This window comes from Gymnoscopelus braueri (assembly GCF_963280865.1).
Source record: "Gymnoscopelus braueri genome assembly, chromosome: 18".
Classification (NCBI taxonomy): domain Eukaryota; kingdom Metazoa; phylum Chordata; class Actinopteri; order Myctophiformes; family Myctophidae; genus Gymnoscopelus; species Gymnoscopelus braueri.
The window spans coordinates 42141591-42158640 of NC_137618.1; the positions used below are offsets into that span (position 1 = coordinate 42141591).

The 17050-nt window shown below is 49.8% G+C and overlaps 1 protein-coding gene across 2 annotated transcripts in view; it reads left to right on the forward strand.

Annotated features, from left to right (window-relative positions):
- The window catches only part of erbb4b (erb-b2 receptor tyrosine kinase 4b), a 549356-nt gene that overhangs the window by 460124 nt on the left and 72182 nt on the right, over window positions 1-17050 (forward strand). The window contains exon 20 of one of the 2 annotated variants that reach the window (XM_080456958.1): window positions 6754-6939. In XM_080456958.1, the coding sequence (XP_080313084.1) occupies window positions 6754-6939 (186 nt within the window). The remainder of the gene's footprint in view (window positions 1-6753; window positions 6940-17050) is intronic. The other variant, XM_080456959.1, reaches the window with a different exon arrangement.

The following is a 17050-nucleotide window of genomic DNA, read 5'->3' on the forward strand; positions in this document are numbered from 1 at the left end:
AAGTATCTTGAGTAGAAACCCAGACGGCTTTCTCCCGGTAGTACTTCCCGTACGGCGTTCTTCAGCAAGAGTGATGCAATCTCCTCTCGCAACGTTACCGCCGCTTGGCCACTCGCTTGTGACAACAATACTTTGTTGGACATGAATGGTTTCATGGAAAACTGTAGCCTGTACCCCCGTGCTATTGTACGAAGCACCCAAGGGTTGGCGTCGCATTCTTTCCATCGCTCGAAGCGGAGCGACAGGGGATTTGGAGGGGTTGTTATTTGTGTCGGGCGTACGGGCGCCGCCATCTTTGTTGTGCTCGTTGGCCCGGCAACACTTTTTGTTGTTACCTCTGAGTGCGTATGCGCGGCCATTTTGAGAGCCTTCATCTTGGCTGTGCTTGTTAGCCTGGTTAGCGTGCTTGGTGCTACATGAGGGCTCATGTGCGTCGCCATCTTGGAAGGCGTCACGTGTTTGCTCACGGCCATTGTGTGTGCCAACACGTGTTTCCCCAAAATGGCCGCCTCTGGCAACAGAACTACACTGGGGCCTAGTCTTAACTTGGGGCGATTTGTGGACCAAGGAAAATTTTGGCGTGACCCGTGTAGGAGATGACGGTTTAGGCCCGCCATCTTGCCTTTGTTGCGTCGACCGCTCACCAGGGACGGGTCCCTGGTGAGCGGTGGCTCATTTGTACATTGGTTGTGCTTTTGCATATTTGGGCTGTTTAATACAGAATCTGTTTTTATAACAACAACATTTGGAACAACAAATACAACAGGTGACACAGAAACATGCACATTCACAAAATCGTGTTCTGCAAAATGTGGGTGTGGGTGTCTGTGCTTCTTTGCGGAGCTTCGGGAGCGATCGAACGCCGTCTCCACTAGCGCCGTCGAAGATCTCCTCCTCTTCCTCGGTGAGCGTGGATGGGGGCCAGGGGCCATAAAATCCAGGCGAAAATCCCCCGTCTGGGGGGAGAGGGAACCGGGGGAGAAACTGTCCCTGCTCACTAGGCAGGGCGAGACAATGTCATTTACCCTGCTTGGAGTAGCGACCCTTGTTGGCGCCTCTCTGGGGCCTGTTGGGGGGGCGAGCGCGGTCATCGTCCCGACGGTCGCGCTGTTCGCCTCTGCCAGCAGTGGGTGGGGCGGAGTGGGACTGGTTCTGGCAAGCCGCACTAACCTGTCGGACCTGTTGTCTGCCTCTCACAGGGGCGGCCATAGCTGAGTGGTTAGTGAGCCCGCCTAGGGAGCCAGAGGCCCTGGTTGCCCCAGGTACGATTCCAGGCCACCCCAGCATTACATATGTGTCGATGAAATGAAATTTGTCCCTGAGCAAGACTCTTAACCCCTAATTTGCTCACAGGCCCTCATTGGAAACAAGCCCGCAAGGACTTTCATGAACGTCCTGTTAAAAGGAATTATCCTATCCTTATCCTACTGGCTGCCGCGAGGGACGGGTCTGGGGCTTAGAGGGAGATCGTCCAGAAGGAGCCTGTAAACAGGACAGGGCCGCCTCGTCCTGGGCTTTGCGTGTCGCGTGGCTTTCTTGTAGATATCCCATGGCGCCTTGGAAGAGGTTGCCAGCGGTTACCTTGAGGTTTTGGAGGTACTTTTTATCGTCCGGGCCTTTGAAAGAGACGTGATCCAGCCAGCGTCCTCTCTCGTGGATGACGCACATTCCCAGGACTCTACCGTTCCATTCGGTAGTATTCTTATTTAAGGAGCATTATCTCCCGTTGGAGGCACCGCATTTCGGCCAGTTGTTGTGGTGTGGCGGCGTCTCCTACCTCCGTCATGAGAGCCATCAGGGACCCCTGCAGCAGAGCAGCAGCGTTGAGGGCTCTGGCGCCCGAAGTTGTTGCTTTGTAGACCGCCCTGGTGGCAGCGGATCCAGCAACGTCCTTTTCGCTGCTGAGGCACGGTATTTCTTTGGCTGTAGAGAAGGGGTCTTTCTGGCCACGCGGATTGCTGTGTAACATAAAGTTGGCCAAACTACGGTCCATGGGCGGGAAGGCGGAGAGGCCGAGTTCGCCTGCGCCAGCGCAGTCAATATTGAAACGCAGCTTTTTTGGATCGGAGTCAGGAGCTAGGGGAGAGCTCCAAGACGCCGTGAGGCCGGCGGCGAAGCCCTTTGCCAGGGGAAGTTTACACTTTTTAGGGACCTTCTCCTCCACGGAGCCTAGTCCCTGCCACTCGGAAGCGCTGGAGGGGGCTTCCTCGGCTTCGTCAGCGGGCCATCTGAGGCCGCACCTAACGGTGGCTAGCTTGTAAACTTCCAGCAAAGTAGCCTCGCTCCTTTCAGGTGGGGGAGGTGCGCCTTCAGGCTGGGCTGTAGCCCTCTCCTCCCTTGCCGCAGGTACAACATCGGCGAGGGGGGTCGCAGGTAGCGGTGGGCCGATGGCCGGGAGAGGAAGGTCGTGGTCCGTGGTCTCCAGGATGACGACTTCTCCGTCCCCCTCAATCTCGTCGACGACCTGGTAATCACCGTCATCGTACTGTTGTACCTGGTAGGAAGTGAGGGTCTCGTCCTCACCGTCGTCTCCGCCTGAGAAACCACTCCTCGCTGTGGAAGAGTAGTGGGAGCCAGCTTGGTGATGGCCGCCGCTGTGTTCCGCTGTTTGGTCTCCCCTCGCGGGAGAGCGGGAGCGAGGACCGAGTGACTTTAATGCAGGTCTGCGTCCGTCCCCTCCGTGGAGAGAGCGAAGCTGATCCGATGGGTCCAAGGCCCGGGTGGAGCCGGCTGCTGCAGACGGACGAGCCCGGCGAGAGAAAACCTCCTCTCCGGCTGTAAAAGCGGCGGGCTGTCTGCGGGAGTAGTAGCGGGAAGCCACGTCGAGCTCCTCCGATTCTTCGTACATGGTACGGGGGGAGGTAGAACCTCTGGGCTTTGTTCAGGCGGTTCTGGAGCTCCGAGGGGTGGAGGCTAGCACAGTCAGTGCACCTCGGGGGCTGCTCGTAGGCCGCGACGTCCGCGAAACCCAAACAAATAATGCAGTAGTCTTGGGTGTCCCACTCGTCCAGTAGCTGGAAGGGGAAAAGGGAGAGTAACGAGCTCCGGGGACTCTCGGTGGACTGAGAAACCGACTCGTCGCTGTCGAGATCGTCGAATTCCCCGCAGGCTCGTACTGTTTGTAGAATGTGATTTGTAGTAGCTCTGTGTTCATCGAGGCAGAAGAAGCGAAAGAGAACGTAACTTCCGCTATCCGAGTCCTTTGTACCCTCGGGGGGTAGGGATTTCCGGAAAGCGACTGACGGCCCACCGGGCCAATAGAAATTGGCCCGAGGGAGTTAATGTGAAGCTTCTGTAATATCATCGCCAGAGGGGGCGCTGATCCCATATGTGAACAGTGAGAGAGCAATGTAATAAAACTGAGCTTGTATATATGCTATTTTTTTAAAAGCAAAATAAATCTAAAATGACAGAGATGCGTTCCCGGATTGAGTGGGTTAAATTGAACACAAAATGTAGATTTGCCTTTGGCACTCTGTGGCTTACAGAATACAGACAGTAAAAAACACAATTAATAATACATGCAATACATTCCCATAACAGCAACAGTGATCATGGCCCCCGTACGGGTTGTTGGGGTCAGAGGGTTATTTTATAATGTTCTTATTTGAAATATCCACAGTTAGATGCATATGGCACAAATTCATAAAAACGTATATAACGCTTCTGAGGGAAAAAAAACATCCCTATCTTTGAATTGATTGGTTTCATTTGGAAAAAAAGGGGTCAAGTTCAAGTGATGAAAAAAGTGAAATACATGGTTTCCACGCGCTAGATATAGCACATAAATATCGGCTCTGTCGGTATGGAAACCTCATATGTCCAAAACTGTTACTCATTCAAATTCAGAAATAGGATCTTCATCTTTTAATTAATTAACGAAAAACACAAAAAGTTAGAACATGGAGATAAGAGATGTCTGCCTCGACAGTGACTATACTTCAGGCCGGGATGAAGAGCAGCACACAGAACACTGCGGTGGAGGTGATTCAACAGGGTCAGAAAAATTGCAAAAATAACCAGTCTACGCATTAGTTTTGAGTTATTTTCATAAGCACGCAATACAGTTAAGTTATTAATTTTTTTTGTTCAGTTAAAGCTGCACTTTGTTACTTTCCTCCTCTACCCCGGATTTGAACCCAGTTTCCTGCGCAAGTGCTGACATCTTTACCATTAAGCTAATAGAGTCTGTCTGCTTGCTCTGGGGATAAATTGAATGTTGACCATCAGGTCAAAACTGGTGTCAGATCCTGTGTCTAGGTGAGACATGACCTTTGACACAATATAAATGCCTCAATAGAAGAGCAGGGAAACAAAATACAACCACCCAATTGTATAAGTTATATTGTATTAACATGCTCTACCATACAGATTGGACAACATTACATTTTATACATTTAAAAAAAAGTCACATAGTTCCGCTTTAACTGAAATATTTGTTTTAGTTATCTTCTCAATTCTTGTTATTTCATTAGTTTTAGTTAACTATAATAACACCACAGATCAACATCCCATGGGTTTTATGACTGACAGCCGTGTCAGCTCTCCTCTGTGTTCAGTAATATTGTTTAAGTCACTACGATGAATGCTAATGTAGCAGTAAATTGAGCTTCTGATAACAGAAGTTCCATTGCTTTTCTGGCTGACAAAAAAGATTTATCAACCGACCAGGGCCTGAGCTGCTGCTGTCTTAACGGGGAAATTCTCCCTTTCAATGGAATAAGGATTCTTTGTGATCTTTTTGACAGTTTCTATCTACATTTTGTGAACGGAAATGTTCTCCAGTGTTTGAAATAAGGCTTTTATCCAGTGGTGGAAAGTAACTAAGTACTTAAGTACAATTCCAATTGTTTTAGACTTTTACTTTTACTCCACTACATCTCAGAGTCAAATTGTACTTTTTATTCCGCTGCAATTATTCGCTTGTAGATCTGCTAATTTCAAAAGATTTGTAATGATGTTTTATTCATTTGAAACCTGTGAAATGGGATATTCTGCATAAGGGTACTGTTTTAGTTTTGGTACTTTTTTGATGCCAATACCTTTGCACTTTTACTCAAATTATTTTTTTTCCCTCAGACTTTTACTTGTAACATTGAGAATTCCTACATTATAGTTTTTGTAATTTTATTTAAGTACATTTTTTACCACCACTGCTTTGATCCTTGATGTCACTGGGAGGTGAAAACCTCAAGCTGCTCTGCAGGCAGCAGGGGAGAGAGAGGTAATATTTTGGGTCCAACGTCAGCAGCCAGTGTGTGATTGATTTTATTTTTTCTCTCTGGATGATACTCTTTGTTCTTCAGAATAATCCACCGTCTTGTCAATTTTGGAATAAGTTTGTTTTTTTCCTTGATGAGCTAGCTAGAAGAAAGTCAGAACAAATTTTCATCTCGGCTCGTAGTTTTTTTTTCTTTATGGTTATCTAGAGACATTAACACATTCCATGCCAGAGGTTAATATCATAATGTACTCAACAGTGCCAGCGTTTTATTGTTGTTTTTTAGTTTTTTTCATGTCGCCACAGACCTCGCTAAATAAGTTAAAAGTGCGCGTTCATTTGGTTCTAAACACACAGGGGATCCGTGTGAAACCCCCAGCGAAAACCTTTTCCAAATCCGAGCCGCCATCTTGAAGATACAGCGAAGATACGCTAAACAGTGATCAGCGAGGAGAAAAACAACAACCGAGAAAATCGAGTTTTAGACAGGATCCCAGACAGGAAGCGGATACGATCGAAAAAAACGGAACCCGAATAATTCCGTTTCCGGTTGTCGAACCGGAACCGGAAATGGATCAAAAAATTCCGAATGTGCACCTGGGAAAAAATCAACGCGAATCGGCGGTTGGCACGCTGCGGCTTTAAATAGGTTCGCGTAGATCTACGCGATTGGCATTCAATGTGTTAATATGACATGAAAAAATTAAAATGAAAAAATGCTAGATGACTGTCTCCCAGTCAAATTTGGTCACATTTGTTCTTGTTCAGATGTCTAGACTAAACTGTCAAAGTTCGACAAAGATACGACAGGGATCTAAACTTTGATACGTTAATAAGAATTGGGTTGGAGCATTCAATAAGCCCTCTTTTTAGTACAGGTTTAACCCTTTAAAACCGGGAACGCATCCGTGTCATTTTCGATTTTAGCTACATAGCAACATACATTTTTCAGAAAACTCTTAGGGGGTCCCTGCGGCACAAAAAAGATTTCAGATGGTGGGGTGTGCGGCCAAATACGTATCATTTGGGGGGGTCCTTGGCACAAAAAAAAAAACCGTTTTAAAACTACTGATTTAGAACATTTTAAAGTCTTTGCTTTAGCTATTGACAATGTGACTTTCTTGACCAGTGGGGTCTGCAGACAGAAGCACATTACAAGATGTGTTGACAGAAAAACTCAAGTCAAGTATTGCTTCGTGTTGTGTGTGGGTGATGGCTGATTTAGACACTCACACCTGGCCTGAGTCCATATATATTGGGCTCTGAACTGGGTCAACTATATTGTACAATAGGCTAAATGTGTTTTGAACCATGAACCTGTGTCCCTGTGTCGGAGGAACTAAGCCATTGAGGTGGCTGGTAGCATCAACCTTGCCACACTGCATTATTTATTTCCCACCACAGAGCCAAATCAGTTAGGAAAAACGAAAAGAAAAAAAATTAAAAACACTTTTAATATGTTTCACGGCACAGTTTCACTTAGTTCTTGTATAGTGGCAAAGAGCCCATGAGTGTGCTCTTGTCTCATCCAGGAGGCCCTGATCATGGCCAGCATGGAACACCCTCACCTGGTGCGTCTGCTGGGCGTGTGCCTGAGCCCCACCATCCAGCTGGTCACGCAGCTCATGCCCCACGGCTGCCTGCTCGACTACGTCCACGAGCACAAGGACAACATCGGCTCTCAGCTGCTTCTCAACTGGTGTGTCCAGATCGCCAAGGTAAGGATTTAGCTGGTTCCCCTTCTTCTTTGTGTTGATCGTGGATATGGGAGCAGGACAGCGATTCTCAACCTGTGGGGCTTCGCCCGGGACCCAGGCTATCGGTGTCCTTGCCTTAATCAAGCATTTCATGTTGTTTGACATTTTGGGTGGTTGACTTAATTGGTTAATTGTCTGGGCAGCTCAGTTGATAGAGCACTGGCCTTTGGACCACAAGGTTCTGGATTCGATACCTGGACCACCCTTTGAGACCCACTGGTGTAGCAGAGTGAGCCAACATGCACAATATCAGCACCCTGACTCTGTTTGACCAGAATGGAACAGAGCCTTCATTAGTATCATTGGTAACACCTGGCTGCTGTGCATAGAGCCAATTTCCGCTTTCACAGCCGCAGCTGAACTCGCGTTATACAGTAGCCTACAAGCGAGAACGTTTGTCCATGACATGCAGGAACAGTGAAATAACAACCTAACACCCTCTGTAGGGGTGAATTATCTTCTGGAACCTGTGTGAACAGTGCAGGTCGAACAATGTTAGAGGTTTCAGTTCCCTGCTGGGTGGGTGCTGAGTTTGGCTGGACTAGGCTTGTCTGATATCGCCGGCACATTAGCAGCACTGGACACAACTCAGTTGTCACTGGAAGGGTTGGGAGGGATCCTTTAGGATTTTATCGATTCCAGTTCCTTAAAGGGATAGTTCACCCAAACAATATTTGTTTTCCTATCGGTTAGTCACATCATGGAGACTTGAATTCATGGATATTTATTTGTTTTTGTCGCATTCCTAAGCCAATAATTTGATGACCAGGGGACCGGTAGGGGTCATCAAATTATTGGCTAAGGAATGTGACAAAAACCAAAAAATGTCAAATATCAAATAAATGGAACCAAATGGACCACACAGGTCCATTTTGTTCCATTTGTACACTCTCAGAGTTCTACCACCGGTATTGTAATTGTATAGCAGACATGAAGTCCACATACTGTACCAGCTCTGACAGTGTGATAAAACTGGCTCCAGAAACGGTTCCAAAATGTGATGGAACCGAATCCGGTTCCTCAATGTTGGATCCGGCTCCTTCGGTTACTCCAGTTTCCGGATCCCAGTGGTGTAAAGTAACATTTACTCAAGTACTGTACTTAAGTAGCCTGGTTCCAAACCATAGACCCCGCCCACTCTCTGAGTGGATTGCCTCTTGGTCTGGTGTTGAAATGTGAGCCTAGGATATCTTCGATACAAAAAGTACCGTCCAATAGACAATATTCACACGGCGGCCATATTGCCATTAAGACAATGAAATGCCACCCCAGTTGCCACCCCAGTTGCCACAGCAACGCAATGTTAAATTCCAAAATGGCCGCTGTGTGAATATGGACTATGAGAGTCGGAGGTGGGGGTAGGTCTAACGACAAGCCAATCAGCGAATATCTGCTAAAACAAGCTGTGCGATGACGTCAGATGTAGGCGGATCCGTGGAGCTCTTGTCATTGGTTTAGGGAAATTCGAATCCCCTTCCCGTTGTAATCGCCGACACTGCAGCCAATTTCAGCCTGAAGCTCCACGCAGCTTCAGGCTGATAATCAGGCTAGTACTTAAGTACAATTTTGAGTACATTTGAGTACTTTTTCCACCACTGCCGGATCCCAACCAGAGTTGTCAGTGGCCACTTGAGTGAGGAGTTCAGTAATGTATTGTAAAGTACATATTTAAAAAAATCCATACTGCGTATACTACCATTATTTTTAATTTGTCACAAGCGGAAGTTGACACGAAGCGAGGGAAATTGTCTTTTCACTGAGACATGTTCTTAAATCATGCTCCGTTGAGCACATGCCAAGGTCATGCTGTAGCAGAGGGCCTGTTGAAGTGCTCTACGCAGTGACTTTGATGAAAAGCTTTTCAAAGCCTTAAGGCTTACCGGGAGTGGAGTTCAAGCACATCGTCGCTGTCGGGATGAAAACCTCTTATGTCACAAAACTCAGGGTTACGGATGTAACCCCGGTTTCTTTAGAATTCGGAGTAACATACTCACTATGGGATATCAGCGCCCCCTGGCGTTGATGCAGAGCTACATACCATAAACTCCCGGGCCATTCATTGGCTGAGAAGGGTATGTCACGTGTCCGGTAGACCGGAAGAGGTATAAAACCTCTTGCGTGACGTGGCTCATCCTCTTTAACACGCTTCCTGCATGCAGATGCACACAAACAGGGGTGTTAGGTGAGTATGTTACTCCGAATTCTAAAGAAACCGGGGTTACATCCGTAACCCTGAGTTTCTTGTCTAATTCTCCGTAACATACTCACTATGGGATACATAAACCCCCCTGGGGCTTATAGCCATACCGAATCTCAGGTCCGCACGCCCCCTAGCCATAAGGCCCCGTCCCCCTGGACGTGACCTTCGGCCTCACGGGCGCCCCAGCCCTCCGGGCCGGGGTGCGGTATATAATTGAAAGAAAAGGACCCTGACAGACCAAGTCTGCCTATTCATCTAATGAACAGACACAAGTCTGACCCATAAGTGAAAACAAGGAAACAGGGCCCCTCCCCTGGAAACCTACCAACGGTGGTTCCGAGGGGACTCAAGAGAAGGAAGGTAGAGAAGGGAAAAAAAGGCGGGTTACACAAAAGACCTGCCTAACCTCCCCTACCCTAACTAGAGACAGCCGCTATGTCCAGTACAGCGTGCGCCACTGACGCCGCTGCCACATCCAGGCTGTAGAAAGCCGCAAAAGTCGATGGAGACGACCAGTTTGCGGCCGCGCACACCTCCTGGACCGACATTTCCCTGGAGAGGGCCCAGGAAGTAGCCACGCCTCTAGTAGAGTGAGCCTTCAGTCCTTCTGGAACTGGAGCGCCACTACTGACGTAGGCCAGCCTAATGGCATCCACACTCCATCTAGAAAGCGTCGCCTTAGTCACTGCCTTCCTCCGACCATCTGGGCCGAAGGAGACAAAAAGTTGCGACGACGACCGGCCGTAGAGCTTCAACGCCCTCACTGGGCAGAGACAGTGCAGCCGCCTATCCTCTGCCGAAGCGAAAGGAGGCGGATGAAAAACTATCAGCTCAACCGGTGTCTGGGTCACCATTCGGTTCTTGGGAACAAACGCCATGTCGGGCTTAACCAAACCCTGCTGTCGTCTCCCAAGAACCTCATGCACTCCGAACTTACTGAGAGCGCATGTATGTCGCTGACCCGTGTAGCTGTAGTGAAAACAACCACAAGAACCGTTTCGAGACTAACGATCTCCAGATCCATAGAGTGAAAAGGCTCGAACGGTGGGAGGCAAAGCGCCCCCAGCACCACCACCAGGTCCCAGGCCGGGAACAGAGGCCTAGAGACCGGCCTGGCCCGCCTGGCACCGTTCATAAAACTACGCACCAGCGGATGTCGGCCAACCGTCATGTCATCGAAACCCACGTGACAAGCGGAAATGGCCGCCTGGTACACCTTAACCGTCGAGAAAACCAGACCTTGGTTCAATTTGTCCTGCAAGAACATGAGGATGCTGCGTACCGAGGCCCGGAAGGCCTCAACCGGCGGTGACTGACCCAGACACCATGACACGAACAGGTTCCACCTGTCGTCGTACGCAGACCTCGTGGAAAGGGCCCTCGCCCCCTGGATGGTAGCTACCACCTCAGGGGGCAGGCCATAAGAAGTCAAGGTCTCCCCCTCACGGGCCAAGCCCACCGGTCTAGGTCCTGAGGTTGCTTGTGGAAAATTCCGACCCCTGCCTGCCGTAGCAGATCTCTGATCGGGGGGAGGGCCCAGGGCTCGTTGTAGAGGAGAGGATTATTCCTAACCTCCATGCGCCCCACGCCAGTGCCACCAGTGGCACTGACAGTCCGTGGAGTCTGACAAGTTGAGAGGACCAACTCCAGTGACGGGAATGCATAAAGCAGTTCAGTCGGCCAACCTGGCCCAGATCTGGCCTGTTATCTCCGGAGGAGAGGCCAATCTGCGTACCAAAAAATGCCCTTGGACAACAGAGTCGCTCCACTGTTCAGGAGGCCCGGTACCTGTGAGGCTCTGGTTGACGTAAGGCGCGCGTCGCACCACAGCGTCAGATCGCCAGCTAGCCTGTCCAACACTGGAGAGGCCAGGCCTCCCTGCTTTTTGGCATAGCACACGGTCGTGGTGTTGTCGGTTCCGATCAGGACATGACAACCTCAGGTGGACGGGGCTCCAAGAGCCCACATCCACCTCCGGGGAAAAAAGGTCACACGTGGGGCTTGTCCAAACGAAACAGGTGTAAGGCCGAAGTCATGAGACCCGTTGCCTGCACGCATAGCCTGTATGTGACTTGTCGCCTCACGCGAGAAGACCCTAGGCCGAAACGCTGTCTATCCCGCCCGGGACAGACGCGCCGTGAGCCTGGTCTAGCCCAGCGAGATCCCCTATGAAGGTGGTCTGCTGAGACGGGACCAAGACGCTCGACGGACGGTGACGGTGAAAAACCCCTCGACGTCAAGTGGGGAAACGGCCACGTCTGTGTGCCGCGCCACCTCCTGACTGTGGTGGATAGAAAGGAACGTGGAAATAAGCATTGAAAACAATGCTGGTCCACCCATCTCCTTACCGCACCGTCCGCAGAGAGGGTCATACACCAGTACAACCACAGTGTGTTGTTGTTGATCAGGGGAGCTGACCAGTACAACCACAGTGTGTCACTGCTGTACTGAAAAAAACCCTACACACACAGTGTACCACTGAAGTACCGGGATAGTAAAACAGTTCCGGACTGCAAACTCTCCAACAAGCTGCCTCAGCAAGCGAGTCAGGAGGGGCTCTGATGTCACCCAGTGCGGACAACGCACACGTTTCCAACTGGACCGGTGATGTCGCCACGTGATCCAGCGGACCCGCACATGCGGGGCCGTTAGAGACCGTGGAAGGGTAGCGGTGGAAGGTGGCCACCGTGGTGTTGCTTTAGCGGGGCTGGCTATGCGCTGCACCAAAAAACAACACTGCAATGTGTTGTTGTTAGTGAGGCCAGTTAGCCGCCAATCGAAGCAACAGTAGCCTGACTGGAGGTTCTGCAAACCTAGCAGCTAACAAGCTAGTCAAGGCTAAATCACCATGAGCCAAGAAACGTTGAGATCCGTTTCCAAGGGAACCGGTTTCTTGTGTGTGCGTCGCCATGGGGACCAAAGACGCTACTACTGGTGCTAGCAGCGCTAACCCTGTGTGCGTTGCCATGGGGACCAGCGACGCTGCCACTGCCGCCAGCGGTGCTAACCCTGAGGTGACCGCTCGAGGCAGTAGAGGTACTAACGGTCCGTTAGGACCCGGCGGGGTCACGTGACCGGTCACGGGGACCTTGCCTGACGTCAGCATCCGGTTTGTCCGCCAGCGCAGCCTGTCTGTTTCCATGGAAACCAACGGCGCTGTCACTCTGACAAACGGGGCCGTCCGAAGTAAGCCTACCTTGGCCGTCGCCCTCTCGTCTGAGCCCAAAGGCTCCGGACGGAGCGTCGACCAAGTCGTCCTCCCCTTAGGGAGTGCTTTGTCGCTCGTTAGTGCGAACGAGGCCTGTAGTCCGTGAGGCGGTACGGCAAAGGGGGCATCTGTCCCTCCAAAATGGCGGAGACAGAGGTCCGCTCTTTGACCCAAGTATTTATTGAGACCCTTCAGATTCAGAATGGGTCGTACCCCCCCCCCCCTTCTTTTCCACCAGAAAATATTATGAATAGAAAACCAGTTGGTTCCGATTCATAGATAGTTCTCTGACTATGTTACTCTGAATTCTAAGGAAACCGGGGTTACAACGTAACCTCGCGTTTCTTGACAAATTCTTCGTAACATACTCACTATGGAGAGAGAGTGAACCCCCTCTCTCAGAGACATGGTTGCCTTATCCTCTGCATGAGAGGAACAACACCGTGTCCGACATAGGAGATTATATGCATAAGAGCACGTGGAAAACACACCAGTACAACCACAATGTGTTGTTGCGGATCAGGGGAGTTGATCAGTACAATCACAGTGTGTCACTGCTGTACTGAAAAACCCTGTACACACACAGTGTAACGCTGATGTACTGGGATAGTAAACAGAAGTATCGGAAGTAATTCTTTAATAGCGCCCATGCTCAAGAGGAAGGAAACTTCCTCCCTCAGAGTATTGGCTGCTGGGCCCCTTGCACGGGAAAACAATACTTTTTCTGTCACGGGGGGTTTTGCGGAGAAATGCAGCCTGAAACCCTTTAGTATTGTGAGCAATACCTAAGCATTCGGCTTGCAAACCTCCATTGCTTCACACACCGAGCGAGTGGCTTGGACGATGACGTCACCGGCCGCTCGGAGAGTGGGAGCGTTGCCATGGGGACCGTTGCCACGGGGACCAGTGACGCTGCCACTGCCGCCGGCGGTGCTAACCCTCGGGCCAACGGAGGACTCGGAGGAGTCACGAGACTGGCCACGGGGAAAAACCCCGGCGTCAGAATTAAGCCCAAAGATATATACAGTGAAAACTATATATATATCAATGATTAATCCTACCTTGGCCGTCGCCAGAGTGTAGAAGAGAGAGTAACGTCACGCTTCGATCTCGCCGCAAAGCGGGCCTCTATGGGCTATAGTTCCAACATTGGAACTATCTCATTGACGTAGACAGAGCACTTCCGCATTCCATTCTCACAATGGGATCGACGCTACTGTCATTACTCTCTTCCTAACTTACTCTGGCCGCCGCCATCTTGTCGACAAAGTCGTCCTCCCTAGGAGGTGCTTTGTCGCCCTCCAGCGGCGAACGTGAGGCGGTACGGCCAAGGGGTCATGTCTGACCGAAGTACTTCCGGTTCACAGTGGTGCGTGGGCACTTCCTGTGGGACGGAAGCCTGTGAGGCGACAAAACCTTCCTCCCCGTAGGGGATGCTTTGTCGCTCGTTAAAGGCGAACGTGGCCTGCAAAACATGAGGCGGTACGGCCAAGGGGTCATGTCTGACCGAAGTACTTCCGGTTCACAGTGGTGCGTGGGCACTTCCTGTGGGACGGAAGCCTGTGAGGCGACAAAACCTTCCTCCCCGTAGGGGATGCTTTGTCGCTCGTTAAAGGCGAACGTGGCCTGCAAATCATGAGGCGGTACGGCCAAGGGGTCATGTCTGACCGAAGTACTTCCGGTTCACAGTGGTGCGTGAGCACTTCCTGTGGGACGGAAGGCAAAAACCGGCGTGACCCCATTCCACTGGCGCATTTGCGCCCTCTGGCGGACAGGGGTGATGTGGGTTTTTATATTACCTTCATATGATCCAAAAACATTCACAGATGTTATCCAACAATGTCTAGAACATCGGAACTCGGGTGTTCTAGACAGTGTGGGCTTATGTAATTGAGAACGTTGATACATTACATGCACGGATATCATCCCATCAATGTCTGGGATACCGGAGTTCGGGCATCACAGACATTGTGGACTTATACACAGAGAGCATTGGAGCAGAGAAGCCCGCTTGCAGGGGACTCCATTGCTCCGCTGCTCTTTCAGATGTTATCCAACAATGTCTAGAACACCGGGACTCGGGTGTTCTAGACAGTGTGGGCTTATGTAATTGAGAACGTTGATACATTTACATTACATGCACAGATATTAGCCCATCAATGTCTGGGATACCGGAGTTCGGGCATCACAGACATTATGGGCTTATATACAGAGAGCATTGGAGCAGAGAAGCCCGCGGTAGGGGACTCCACTGCTCCGCTGCACTCAAGCCACGTGAAAGAACGAGATCGTTTGTAACATGTAACACATTTATTTCTTTGGCAGAAAAAAATGTGTACTTTTAAACACACATTCGTTCTCATTAAACATGGCCTTCTGGCAGTCGAGGAGCCGTCCATCTTGTCCATCGAGTAAGGTCTTCAGAAGCCCCCGAGGTTTGCTCGATACACAGAGTGAGAAGGCTAACAAGCTGGTGTTATCCTAGCGAGGCAAGCTAGGCTAGGACAACGCTGTTAATAACCTGTTGCATGGGTGTTAAGCCAACAAAACACTGCCTGACTAAGGCGACGTTAACCTAGCGAAGCAGCTAACGTAGCTAGTCTGGGCTAACTCACTCACGAGCTTCTGCCTCGTTCTCCCCTCGCCTATGCTGCCGTCGCCGGAGCCCCTTCGTTGTCTCCTGGCGACGCACCGCTGGCCCGGTACGCTTGCTGTGGCAGCGGAGTAGACGGCTGGGAAGAGGGGGAGGAAGTGCCGCTAGGTAGTTGCACCTGGGTGGTTCCGTGCTAGCGGCTGCTGCAGTGCTGCGTAGCACGGCTTGTGTAGCAGCCTGGAGGTGCTGCGAGCGGGGGCTAACGCCGCTCGCAGCCGGGACTGCCGGAGGGCCCATTGTGGACTGTGAGCGCACGTGGTGGGCCCCACCACCCACGTTCCCTGGGCCGTGTTGCTGGATCCGCGACGACCGGGGACGAGACGTCGCTGCCTCCCGCAGCCAGGGCGCTGCCCTGGCTAAGCGGCTATCGAGGTGCAGCGTGGAGAACAGCGCAGTCCTCGCAGCGTCCCGGTGCATCTTGGAAATGCCTCGGCCCCGTAGAGACCGAGGCACGAGATGCAGAAACCATGAGGGCCATCCCCGGAGATCGTCAAGCGGCAGAGCAGCAACACGCAGGGACGTGGAACCTCCATCTCGAGCTTATATACAGAGAGCATTGGAGCAGAGAAGCCCGCGGTAGGGGACTCCACTGCTCCGCTGCTCGAGCTGTTAGCTTTCAGCCGCAAGGCTAAGAGCGCGGAAAACTCAAAGGAGGAAAACTTGCTTTAGCAGTAAAAGAAAGAAAGAGAAGATAGCCGCGGGAGCGGAAATAATAAAACTTTTTTTTTTTAATAGGAGGAAAACCCGTTGGTTAGTACAAGTACCACCGAGTGGGCTAAAGCTGGTTTCTGTCCTGATCAAAGTTACGTTTGTTATTATTAAGGTATGTCTTGAGCTGTTGCATCTGCCATGCAGAGAAGCGAAAGAGGATGAGCCACGTCACGCAAGAGGTTTTATACCTCTTCCGGTCTACCGGACACGTGACATACCCTTCTCAGCCAATGAATGGCCCGGGAGTTTATGGTATGTAGCTCTGCATCAACGCCAGGGGGCGCTGATATCCCATAGTGAGTATGTTACGGAGAATTAGACAAGAAACCGTTCCTTTAATTATTACAATTATTTTAAACGTTTCAAAAATATCGTGAAAATAGCCGATCTACGTGCTCAGAAGTATAGTTCATCTGCTATTTTCACTACTTTTGCATGAAACTATTGTACGACCAAATACAAGGGCATTAAGTGATGAGAAAAAATAACATTTTAAATAGTTGAAATACGGAGATACTATATTTCTGCCCGACGTTCGACGATATCCAAGTTGGAAGCCCGCTCCTCCCGTAACCGCTGTGTGGATTCAGTGATGAAATATAGATAAGTCACGTGTTGCTGACTGCTGCTCCTTTGATATGGATGGGACCACCACCCGCTGTGGGTCTACCATCCATCCACTACTGTATCGTTGCTGTCAGGCAGAAACCTCTTATCTCCAGGGGTGTAAAGTAACTACATTTACTCAAGTACTGTACATTAAGGATTTTTTATTTTACTGGAGTTTTCCAATTTTCAATACATTTACTTCACTACTCCACTACATCTCAGAGGCAAATATTGCGCTTTTACTCCATTACAATTATTTGACAGCTAGTTACTTTGCAGATTTAGATTATTATCACAAAACCTACATTAACCACTTCAGCCCTATGTATATTTTTGGCCATTTGAAAATAGCCGATCTACAAGCTCACAATGTGTTGCGATGTGACGCATTGTGAGAATGTAGATCTGCTATATTTTCAAAAGATTTTTACACATTTTGAACTTGGGACATGAACTTGGGACATGAAATGGGACATTCTGCACAATGACTACTTTTACTTTTGGTACTTAACGTATATTTTGATGCCAATACTTTAGTACTTTTGCTCAGGTAAATTTTGATTACCTGACTTTTACTTGTAACAGAGTATTTCTACACTGCAGTATTGATACTTTTACTTAAGTAAAAAATGAGAGTACTTTTTCCACCGCTGCTTATCTCCATATATATATATTTTTTTTTCTCGTAAAT